General features: G+C 39.9%; 1 protein-coding gene across 8 annotated transcripts in view; it reads left to right on the forward strand.

Annotated features, from left to right (window-relative positions):
- The window catches only part of AAK1 (AP2 associated kinase 1), a 165,705-nt gene extending 158,093 nt beyond the window's left edge, over positions 1-7,612 (forward strand). For all 8 annotated transcript variants that reach the window (XM_058551033.1, XM_058551035.1, XM_058551037.1 and 5 more), the window contains one exon: positions 1,705-7,612. In XM_058551033.1, coding sequence (XP_058407016.1) covers positions 1,705-2,846 — 1,142 coding nt within the window. In that variant the 3' untranslated portion in view covers positions 2,847-7,612. The remainder of the gene's footprint in view (positions 1-1,704) is intronic.
- Positions 7,613-12,628: the final 5,016 nt, after the last annotated feature.

A 12,628-nucleotide genomic window follows, 5' to 3' on the forward strand; every position in this document is an offset into this window, starting at 1 on the left:
AGTACACTTGCCTTAGAGGTTAGGATTATGTCTTTCCACATATATTGCGAGGGAGCAGGTATTACTTTTACTTCCTATCAGCTGACTGATGCTTTCGCATCACCATGTAGGTGCACATATTAAAGTTGTAATGCAAGGAAATATTTATCCTCTTCAAAATCATATTCTTCAAATACTATTCAGAAAGCCATTTGGCACCAGTACAGAATTTAACTTTAAGACTCTAATTTGGAATTCACCAAACGCATTCAAACTGTTAGAAAGGGAAATAAAAATGGGGGGGACCCCCTTTTTTTTGTTTCTGAAAATAGTATTTAAGGTCAGAACTGTTTAAAAAGAAGCACTGCTAAAAGGTTATATGATTCAGAGAAACATAGTATTTTTGTACAGTATCTTCTAAAATGTTCAGATCTCTCTCTACATCTCTTTATAATGTAATGTCTCTAAGTGACTGGTTTCCCAATAAACTGATTTTGATGCCGCTTCTGCTGTGTTCTGTGTGCTTAATTCAAGCAGCAGCTTTAGCAGGGGATAATTGTTAGCGGAAGTTTCTGCTAGCTAATTGTTTGCACAGAAGGGGAGAGGGTAATGTGGGGAGGGGATGATTAAATTACCTCTGTACCGAGGTTCTGAGTCATCTGTTGAATCCAAACCATTGAACCTAATGTTCTTATCCTGGTGGGTTGGGAAACCCATGATCACATGATACCTTTGCCCCCAACCACCCTTTCTCTGGATTCTTCTTGCTTAGTTACATATGCCTTTTTCCTGCCCTCTTGCTAACATGTGCCCAATGACATACTTCTAACCTGCTAATATTTCTTGGAAGGTAAGCTCTCTTGCATTCTGATAATTGTCTATTTGATTTTAAAAGCCAGAGCACCCTGAGGCACCTCTACCTAGATAGAAATAGACTAGTATATTAGAGTTTGCAAATACTGCGTTAATTACCCATGCATTTTACTTCTTCTGCTTAAAGAACTTTATGATGGATTCATTTAAGCAGAGGAGATCTTTGCTAACTTAGAAGACTGACAACAAAATTCCAGGGCAACTTCAGCTGAAGGTGATTTATTTAATATGATTTTGTCTCCTCCCCTTAGAAAGTGCCTTTAGTATTCATATTTGGGGCACTCTGTGCTCTTTGAGTAGTGCTTGTGATGTAAATCATCAAATAAACTTAGATTTATCAGGCAGCCATGTTCTGCTGCTTTTCGGAGTCAAGGGGTGGTTCTGTCCTCAGATATAGGCAGTGTGGAGCAGAGGACCACATGTCAGATACTGAATTGAATTTGTCCCCAGACAGTATTTCGACATAATCCAGAACTGTCATGGTATATGTGGAGATGAGTGACTGGGTTTGTTTTCATTCCATCGTGAGCTAGTGCCAGGTAGAGCAGGTGCCTGTGCCTGGCCCCGTGAGTAGGAGCATTGTGTAGCTATGCTGAATGTCTGTGTGCCTAACATCTTCACCTCCTTTCCTGCACATTGTGCCTATCATGTTCCAAAATGTGAGACAGTGATTGGTTGTGTTACAGTTCGTGTGCAGTTTCCTTGCCTGATTTTTATTTTTCTGTTTTTCCTTTTCCATTTTAAACATCTATTATTTGGTCCCACAATGTTTCAGCCATGGGCTAACCATTAAATGTTCCAAAGAAGGTTGAACTGACCTATGCATTAATTCTGCATTTTACGCTTTTCTAGGTCTCCAGAGAGAGCCCAATCCTTGTCCTGTAATAACTGTAGAGCACTTTAAAGCATCAACGGGTGTTAAAGGCCTTCCCCTGTATCCAGACCCCTCCAGAGCACCTGGCACGAAAACTCAGAACAGTTTAGAATCTGACTGCTTGGCCCGAGATGGCCCTTCAAGCAACAGCTCATTCCACAGCAGTGAAGAGGAAGGGACTGACCTCGAGGGGGACATGCTAGACTGCAGTGGGTCTCGACCTCTCCTCATGGAGTCTGAAGACGAGGATGAGAGCTGCAAACCTCCACAGGAGAAGCTGGGAGGAGCCATTCCATTCGCTCAGCCAGAAATCTCTACTGAGAAAGCAAAGGTAGTGCAAGGTGGAAGAAAGAACCAGTTCCAAACTGTCACACAACCAACTGCTGATGGTCTCGGTGAGCCAGATGTTTTTGCCACAGCCCCTTTCAGGAGCTCAAGGGTTCCGACTGATGACATGGACATTTTCTCCAAAGCCCCATTTGTCTCCAAGGGCAGTGTGGCTCCTCCTCAGCCAGAGGAGGCAGACGTGTTCTTGAGAGCTCCTTTTACCAAGAAGAAAAGCATGGAGGAGTTAACAGTTGCCCAGAGCACCTCCCAGGAGCTGCCTGCGCAGGCCAGTCTCCTCAGTCAGACAGATGATGTCCCTCTGCTCTCTGGCCTTGATCGAGCAGTGTATGCCTCTGTCCGAGCTCAGTATTCCGTGACTGGTTTTGTCCAACAATCTAACCTCCCCTCCCATTCTGTACAAGCAGCAGACCATCTTGACAGCACCTCTCCTAGGGGATCCTCCCTGGAATCTGGGGGCCATCCTAATGACAGAAACAAAGGACTTCAGCCCCAGAAAGAACCTGTTACGGGCCCCGTGGCTGGCAAACCATTCCGCCCCCAGTCTTTATCCAAATATTCCCGTCACTATAGCCCAGAAGATGAGCCAAATCCAGAAGCCCAGCCCATCGCTGCCTACAAAATTGTTTCACAAACCAACAAGCAGTCGATAGCTGGCTCTGTTTCCATCACATCCCTCTCCTCCAGGACTATGGAGCTGCCGGCTGCTGATCCTTTTGCTTTAGCACCCTTTCCTTCAAAATCAGGCAAGCGAAACCTTAGGAGCGATACCTGAGCCTTAGGCCTCTGTCTCTACTCCACCCTCGGTACCCACCACATCGCTCCCAGCTGAGCCTTCCTAAGAAGAAATATATCAGTTATTATCTTTCAGTTCCGTGGATCAGAGTAGAACTTCTTCAGTCAACAAACTCAGTTGCAGTGAGACTTAGTTGAAACCCCTTTAAGTTATGCTCATTTCTTTTGTTTATATTGATTTCTGGACTTTCGGGCATTTCCATCTCTATCTCCACTCAGAACTCTGCTGTTTTTTTGTTTGCCCAGAAACTGTTTAAATCCAGAAATACTTCACCCCAACCCCAAAGGAGCCATGTTACTGCTAGTTTATTCCTGCAGTTCCTGTTCTGAGTCATGTCCATCGAGGAATTAAGATTAGTCCCTCCAGGACTTGCAAAGGGGATATTTCTGGAAAGAAATGCAAGATAAAACTCCTGCACATCAAGAGGAAGTGTAATCCTGCAGATACTAATCATTCCTATAAAACCAGCAGCTCTAGAAGGATTCTCCAGATCTGTCTCTGAGTCTGTGCAAGCCAGGCTGGCCCTCATGCATGAGAGTGTCTGCGGGCGTGTCACATCCTTTCCTATGTGAAAATGCAAACAGATGAGATATCTGTGCTCATGTCTAACAGTGTTGAGCCTTCCCCACATCCACACTTTTAAAATTAGTATGAGTGCACAGGTGTGTGTGTGCATGTGTGTGTGCACAGGAAACATTTTTCTTTAGGTAAATCCTGTCCCATCATGCCTACCTCCAAAATCACTCAGTGACTGGTGTTTGTCTCCTGACATAGCTGACTTGAGCCCTGTTTTTATTTAGTTCTTTTCTCGTGGCAAAGTTGAATTCACTGGAAGGTGCGGGAAAATCCTGCTGGAACTGAGGTTTCAGAGTAGATTTTTTCTCCTCCAGAATTTACTGTTTGCTGTTAACAAATTCCATTTACATGATCTTGAAAAATTAATTATCCTTATACATTTTCCCCTGAGAACAATGGAAAAGAGCACCTTGTTACAGTTCCAACCTCTGGGTATGTGGTCTTAGTAATTTTTAAAAGAACTTAAAAACCTTAGTTCTGAGCACTCCATACTGTCATTATGGAATTAATTAATCATGAGACTGGGCTACTAGATTAGCTTGCTTGTTTGTTTTTTCCAAATCCTTGCCATCTTTCTCTACTGCCTCTTGAGGAAATATAAATCTGAGACATTTAAATAAGTTTGTCTGGGAGAATGGAAAAGAGCTGAATCAGCTAGCCATGAAAACCTTTCAATTCTCTGTCCTCTTTAGATGTTGAAGTAGGCCAGATAGGTGACTGACTTGTGTTTTTGAAGTGTCTTCTGTCTCTGGAAAGATCTGACTCATTCCTGGCTATTTTCATCCCTTTATTATTAGTGCCTTAAAACGAAACTTACGTCTCAATGTGACAATTTCTGCTGAGGAAGTTCAACTTAATGGAAAGAGTTGCTGCACCATGTTTCAACTTGAAAGCTTCCTGGACTGTAGTAAACGTTAGTGATTTCTCCATTAGCTGGAGAAGTTGGGAGAGTTGCCTACCAAACCAGATTAATGATTTAAGAATTATTGGAAATTCATCCAAGAATCAAGCCTGAATGCCAGACTCTACTGCAGTTGAGTAGGTGTCATACTCTTTAAGAAGTTCAGAGATCTTGGCAGTAAAATATGAACAGCTACTTTTCAAGACTTTTTCTAGTTTAGTCTCCACCTATTTAAAATGTCCAGGTTAAAAGATAAACTTAAATAATTGGCACTGGATCAGGGCTACCAGCAATGGTTTTCCAGCTGAGGTTTCAACTGTGCCAGTCTTTCACTATGGTGGACGCTAAATGTTTATTCTAAGAGTTTGCTTTTCTCCCAAGGGTCATTTCTGATTGTTCTGTGTAACAATGGATGTAAAATCATCTTTCCAGTTGTATGAATAGTTTTGGCTAATGCATATGGAACTTTGCACACCAAACTCTTCCCCTGGCCGTTATCAGTTAAAGCCATCAAAGGCAGGAACTAAGAGGACAGGAATATTCAGGGAGAGTTCTCACCCCAAGTCAAAAACTCTTAAAAAGTGGAAGGTCATTCTAATTCATTTTTCCAATATTCAGGATTACTTTTATAACAGCCCTGCAAAATATCTTTCCTTCGATTACTTGATCACTCCTTCCTAAACAAGTAGCCATCATTTTAGTTCTTAAGGTAAAATCAATAAAATCATGGTGATTTTATTATATAGTTGAATCATTTGTCAAGCACGGGCTTGTAACCCTTTTTTATTCTGACTGGAGACCTATGATGAGTGGAGACTTGAAGTACCTTCTTTGAATAGGAAATAAATATAAATCCATGCAAAGTACTTTTGTATTATTCTTACTGAGTGATGCATGAAAATTTTTTGACTTGGATTACATTAATTATTAGCTAATAACTAGTGAATTCCACACTGATCTTCTTTGGATCATATAGGGTAAATGCATCATCTAACGATAAAATGTTCTTGCCAGAAGCCATCCTGAATCTGGAAATCTGGAAAATTTAGTTTTCAGCGAATCAGGAGTGCTCAGAGTGCTTTGAATTAGTAGCAAATGCATGTTTCCAACAACTATACTGCAACAAGTTAACACTAAAGGGAAAGGGAAAATATATAGTCAAAAATATACTGCACTTCTTGTTTTAGTTTGTTTTATGTGTTATTTGCTTTACACATCTGATAGGGAATGCAGAAACTTGTGACCTTTCATTTCAGTGGAGCACGATGAGCCAGAATATATTTAGACATAAAGCATTGAACCACAACATGCACTGATGAACTCGTAAAGAATCCACATTAATTGACTAACAGGCACTATTGAATTATTGAAGTTATTTATATGTGGTGAAAAATACTTAACATAAATGTTTCTTGGGCTCACATACAAGCCCTTTAGCTCCAAATCCTTGTTAGATTGGAAAATGGAATAAACAAAATTTGATGGTGAAGCAGACGCTGGGCAGGACCTAATGAAATCTAGGTCATAAACTCTATTTCATTCTGGGCTCGCTCATTGTTGAGTTGAAAATTTCATATGTGTGGACTGGTGTATATGTTTTCACAAACCCATGTTAGGTCTGAGTTTAATCTGGCAACCAGGATTTCTTTGTAAACATTCAAGAAAAATACCAATATCTTATTGACCCATTATTTATTAAGTTTTAGAATACATGAATATCAGTGTTTCCAACTATTTGGTGGACATTTCAGTGACATAAATAGCAGATTTTCAGTTTTATTTAAAGTAAGTGTAATCACCAGAGTGATCTGACAACAGAAATTCAATCATGGTATATTTGCTCCCATAAAGAACAGTCATCAATACATAGATCATATAATAGGTATGCATTATATCAAATAGGAAATTGTATAGGAAACTGGAGGAGGGTGAGATCCAACTCTCTAGCAGGAAGGATACTACTTAAAACGGAGTCACTTGGGTCCCTTTAATAAAGATGTTATTCTCTACTGTGTCTTTGGAATTGAAATTGGAGAACACATGCCAATCAACTCTGGAATGGCTGCTGGTCACACAGATGCAGTTTTATCTGAGACATTTGGAACCCAGATTATTTTGATGAAAGGTACATAGGAGAGCTGCTGAAAAGACCACAGCTTCTAAGGAGGCAGGGGCACCTTGTAAGTGCCCACAGCCACTCCTGAGTTCTAATCCTCTTCTAACCTGCCTGGTGGAGTAAACATGAAGATTTTAAATGGAATCATGTAATTTAAATTTATGGTTTTTCTTATACTTTTGTCAACTACCACTTGTGTGGTTTTGGGCTGTCTTTTTTTTTTTTTTTAACCACCAGAACACTTGCAAACTTGTGAAGTTCACTTAAGGAAGGATTTCAAAATGCTTGAAAATAAACAGTAGTATCTAGTTGGGAATTATTTTTGTGTTCTTTTGCTACAGAAGAAATTTGCTAGGTTGCAGAAAACAACTACCTGGCTCAGCTTAGATGTGGGAATGCACTCTGGCAGTGTCTTGATTCCCAGGATGCCAGCTTGCTCTCTGACTTCCTGGTCCCATCTGTCTCATTTGCACCTTGACCTTTGTTAGGAAACAGGCCTCCCATGTGTGGTACGCAAGATCCCATCATTAAAATACTGCCAGACACAGCTCGACACAGCTCGTTCCTGTTTTTTCTCTACCCCTGCAAGTCTTCCCGGCTCACTTCCCTTGTTCCTGTGCCTGCTTCATTTCCTCACTTGACATTCCCCCATTATGACGTATCAGTAAGTGGATGATGAGAGGTATGATTGAATGATCATGTCAATTTTTATTTGCTTCCTTCGTTACTGTAAACAGTTTCTTCTTAAGTTTCAGCCTAGCCTGTGATAATCTCACCACACTGGAATAATTCCAAATAAGAATGAAAGGGCTCACCTTCCCCATTTCTTATGGATTTCTTTAGGATGAAGGAAGGTTGGCAGAAGCCCAGCCTTACTGAGGAGACACAACCCAAAGGCATTTCTCCACCTTCATCTAACACAGGCATAGAGTGCAGAGGGAAGTTTATGTGTGAAGAGACTCTGGAATAGCTTGTAAAAATGACTAAATGTAACCAGCACACTGGTGGCTTCATCCAGTATTCCCATAACTTGTAATTCCATAGGAAATTTAGTCTGAGCTACTTGCCAGCAGTCTCAATATATGTGACACTGTTTTGAGTTTATGATAACAATATTTTGTTCTTGAAATCAAGTCAATGTTATCTGCATTGCATTGTAATACAACCATATATACATGTTAAAGGAATCTGATTTCTTTTGGCAAGGAATTGCAGATATGGTTTTTACCAATGTCAGTTAAAGTGAGACTTTGGGAGTGAGAGAAGACAATGGCAGCCTTTTCACTCTGAAATGGAAGTCAATTGTATTCTCTCAGTTTACCAAAGACTCCTGTTGGAGAAGTGTGAATGGAGTGTCTGTGTGTGTGTGTGTGTATGTATGTATGTATCATGCTTTCTGCCATGGTGTTAAGACCTCTTAATGAAGGCAATCCAAAGAATACCAAGAGGTGACAGTAGGTATTTGGCATAAGTAAATTCAGTTCCATTTGCCAACAACTCTGTGAATTAGAACTGGAGTTGTTCTCGATAAGAGTGGGAAAAATCAGTCATTGCCTTAGTCTCATTTCCACGGTAAGCATGCTCTTCACATCAGCAAGGATGAAACTCAGTAGGGGTTGACCTGAACCTTTGGCTCATGTGTGGTGTTGGGAGGGCAGTAGTGACCAGAACACCACAAGGCCTGCAAGATGTTACTTTGAAAGAGGGAACATTTAAGGTCACTTGTTAGGGAATAGAAACCAAATAAAGGCCAAGGACCATACTCATTCCATGAAGAAGAGGTGAACTCCCTCTACTGACTGTATTTTTGAGTTGACTGAATGAGGAGGTTGACCCCCCATAAGGAGTATTGAGGTCAGCAGACCTCAGAAAACAATATGTGCGTGCAATCTCAAGAGCTGTGAACATGGGAAAGGAAAGGAAAAAGACATTTATAAAGTCAATCTTAACAGTTTTTGCAATACCTCTTATTTGCAGACTATTGGATTTATGTTATTGCACTCTTTGTGTGATCTATCTTATGTATCTGATAGTTTTTATGAATAATTGTTTGAGTTGTAAACTCCTATATACTTTATTAAAATGGACCTGATTAAAATAAATGATTTACACTTTGTATTATTTCCTAAGTAAGTCAGATCTTCCTATAGTGGCCACAAGAGAACTCAGTAGCAGAAGATACCATTGGTAAAATTTGAAATGAACCAAAAATTGACTAATCTTCCTTATAAAATGAATATAGGAAAGACTGGACCCCAGTGAAAATTACAATAAAATGGAAAAACATTGCATAGGAAATTGATCCAAGAATTAAATTGGCTTAACGGAGTTGCTTAATAGAATTTCTTGATGAACATTCATCAATATTAGCCCAGTTAAAATATCTGTATTCAAAAACATTGGGTGGAACACCCACAGTGGTTCAAAATGCTCTGTGTCTGCACATGGCTATCAAAGTGAAGTTGTCCAGATGGCCATTAGCTGTATGGATCAGGAGAGAAGTCTTGACTGCTGATAAAGGGAAATCACCAGTGAGTGGTATTTGAATGCCTGGATATGATGAGGTCAATGAAGGAGAATGTAGAGTGAGGAGAAGAGCACCCATAACATCCTTTGGGAACATCAACATGTAAAGGATGGGTGGAGAAAAAAAGCCATGAAAGAAACTGAGCCACAAACATAGACAGAAAAACAGAAGGGTGACACCGAAGCTAAGGGAGGAAAAAATTTTAAGAATGAGCAGTGGTCAGTAGTGTTAAATGCCACAGGTCAAAAGAGACAGAAAAATGTTCATTGGACTTGTCAATTAGGAGGCCACTGATGATCTCAGCAAGAGCAATTTTAATAAAGTGATGGGGGAAGATTGCAGTGGGTTGAGGAGTGAGCAGGGTGTAAAAAACGAAGGATACATTTTAAAGAAGAAGGTGGTTCTAATTTTACACAAGGAGCTTGAATAATCCACAATTTAAGGGCACACCATACTTGCACTGATCCTTCCCCTAGAACACCAACTTGGTCCCCAATTTTTTTTTTTTACATTATATGGTGATGTTTTTTTCTTAAAAGATTTATCTTTCTTAAATTAACAGCCTTCTCTATATCTTCTTATATCTAACTTGCATTTCAATATCATTGATTTGCATGTGTTTTTTTCCTCCAGTTCTCATACTAGTAACATCATTGAACAAATGTTTAATAGATGACATTTTTAGGATAGAAAAGGAGAATTACAGCGTAGTATCAGTGAATTAAAAAAAAAACAAAGAAAAACAACTATGGTCAATGTGGTAGGCTGAATAATGCCTCCCCACGCCCCCAATATATCTGTGTCCTAATCCCCAGAACCTGTGAATGATACCTTATATAGCAAAGGGAGTTGCCATATGTGATTAAGACAAGGATCTTGAAATGGGGAGATTATCCTGGATTATCTCGGTAGGCCCAACATAATCACAGCGTCCTTGAAGAGAGATGCCAAGGAAGTCCGAGAAGAAGGCAATGTGATGACAGAAGCAAAGATTGGAGTGATAGTTTGAAGATGGAGGAAGCCAAAGAATACAAGTAGCCACTAGAGGGTGAAAAAGACAAGGAAACAGATTCTCCCCTCAGAGCCCCTAGAAGGAACCAGCCCTGCCGACAACTTGACAGTAAAAATGACTTTAAACTTCTGACCTCCAGCCTGAAGGGAACAAATTTGCTATTTTAAGCCTCTAAATTTGTGATACTTTGTTACAGCAGCAGTAAGAAACTAATCCAGTCACTAAAATTACTCTCGAGAGTTCTAAGACAAGTTAACAACAGCATAGTTCTTACAATAGTGACAAAGGTCCATGGATACCTGGTGTTGAGGAATGGTGGTGAGGAACATTGGTTAAGACTGCTTAGGTTCACATCTCTTGTCCATCACTTCCTAGCTGTGTAATCTTGAACAAATTACTGAACTTATAAGAGTCTGTTTCTTCATTTGTAAAATAGGCATAACATTAAATGCCCATGTCATAGATTGTTATGAAGTGTGCTTAGAAGAGTGGCCCATTTTAAGTGCTCAATGTTAGCCATTTCTGTTTGAGTCACCAGCTGTAGTGGCGCCACTGTGTGGTAATGGCACAATTCCCTCAACCCACTAGCTGTGAAATTGTGCTTTACCTGACAATTTTTAATATTTGCGTTTATTTCATATTTTGTACGTGAGTTGAGACTTTATTAATATTCTGTGTAGCACTTTCAAATTCATATAAAATGTGACCATGCTAAGGCTTGAAGGGAAGTGAAAAAAGAGCTAGAGAGCTTGCCAGTATAAGAGAATAAAAAATAAATGGAAAACAAACATAGCCAGCACCCAGGTCTTGGTTTCTAAATACTGTTCTCTAACAAAAGGAAGAGGGCTCCATGAAGAAATGGCTGGTTCTAGGGCTGGGGCAGGAAATATACACGATGAACCAGGAGCATCTTGCAGTGCCAGAAAGTAAAGAAGTGCTCAAAAAAAAAAAAAGTTACAGAGACACAGGAGCCAACCTGAAAGAACTCCCAATGGTCAAAGCTGGAACAATTTGAGCAACAAAATAAATAACATAGTATTAGATTGTAATAAAGTAAGAAAATATAAAATAAATATCCATGAGACCATACTGACATAAAAAATGATTGAATAAATAAATGGGGAAGAAAAGACATATCTCACACAGAATTTCTATTAGTTTACATAGACCCACCCCACCTCCTGAAAGTGGAACTTAATTCTACAAGCTTTGAATGTGGGCTATGCTTCCAGAGTGTGGAAGGGAGATGTGGGGAAGTAACCTCACAGTGGGAAAACCTGACAAACACCACCTCAGCCAGATGATCAAGGTTAACATCAACAATGATAAGTCATGTTGATAATATGTATCCTTGATACTTTGTGATGAGAAGGGCACTTCACCTCTGTGGTCTTCCTCCCAAAAACCCATAACCCCAGTCTAACCAAGAGAGAATAACATCATACAATCCCCATTGAGGGGCATTCTACAAAATACCTGACCAGCACTCCTCAAAACTGTCAAAGTCATCAAAAACAAGGAAAGTCTGAGAAACTGTCACAGAAGACACTGGGCGATCTGACATGTAAATGTAATGTATCCCAGATAGGATCCTGGAGCAGAAAAGAACATGAGGGAAAAAGTAGTGAAATCCAAATAAACTGTGGAGTTTGGTTAAGGTCAGTTCCTTAGTTGTAATAAATACAGTCACGCATTGCTTAGCAACAGGGATACAATCTGAGAAGTGCATCGTTAGGCAATTTCATCATTATGCAAACATCTTAGAGTGTACTTACACAAACCTAGATGGTATAGCCTACTGCACACCTGGGCTATATGGAACTAATCTTGTGGGACCACTGTCATATATGTGGTCCGTTGTTGACTGAAATGTTGTTATGCAGCACATGACTGTAGTAATGCTGGTTCCTTAGTTGTGGCAAATGTATAATGATAATGTAAGATGCTCTCAACAGGGGAAACTGGGTAAGGGATATAAAGAAACAATCTTTACTATCCTTGAAACTTTTCTGTAAATCTAATAGTATTCCAGAATAAAAAGTTTAGTTAAAAAAATAAATTGGAATACTACTCAGCCATAAAAAAGACAAAATTGTGCCATTTGTGACAACATGGATGGACCTTGAGGGTATTATGCTGAGTGAAATGTCAGACAGAGAAAGACAAATACCATATGATTTCACTCATATGTGGAAGACAAACAACAAACACATAGATAAGGAGAATAGATTAGTGGTTACCAGAGGACATGGGGGTGGGGGGAGGGCAAAAGGGGTAAAGGGGCACATATGTATGGTGATGGATAAGAACTAGACCATTGGTGGTGAACACAATGCAGTCTATACAGAAACTGAAATGTAATAATGTACAGCTGAAATGTACACAATGTTGTAAGCCAGTATGACCCCAATAAAATAATTTAAAAGAAAAATTGGGCAAAGTCTCTAAGGAATGGGAGGGGGAGTATAGAGGGAGTGGATCCAGAACACAGGTGAAGGTATTGGCTTTGGGTAAGGAAGATGCCTCTTATCCTGCTATGGGAGGGAGGAGGTAAGATTAATGCAGTGTTGGGGAGGAAACACTTTTCCTTTACCCTCTTATGTTAAGTTCTTGGGGGCCTGTGAATTGG

Source organism: Diceros bicornis, chromosome 12 (genome assembly GCF_020826845.1).
Source record: "Diceros bicornis minor isolate mBicDic1 chromosome 12, mDicBic1.mat.cur, whole genome shotgun sequence".
Classification (NCBI taxonomy): Eukaryota; Metazoa; Chordata; class Mammalia; order Perissodactyla; family Rhinocerotidae; genus Diceros; species Diceros bicornis.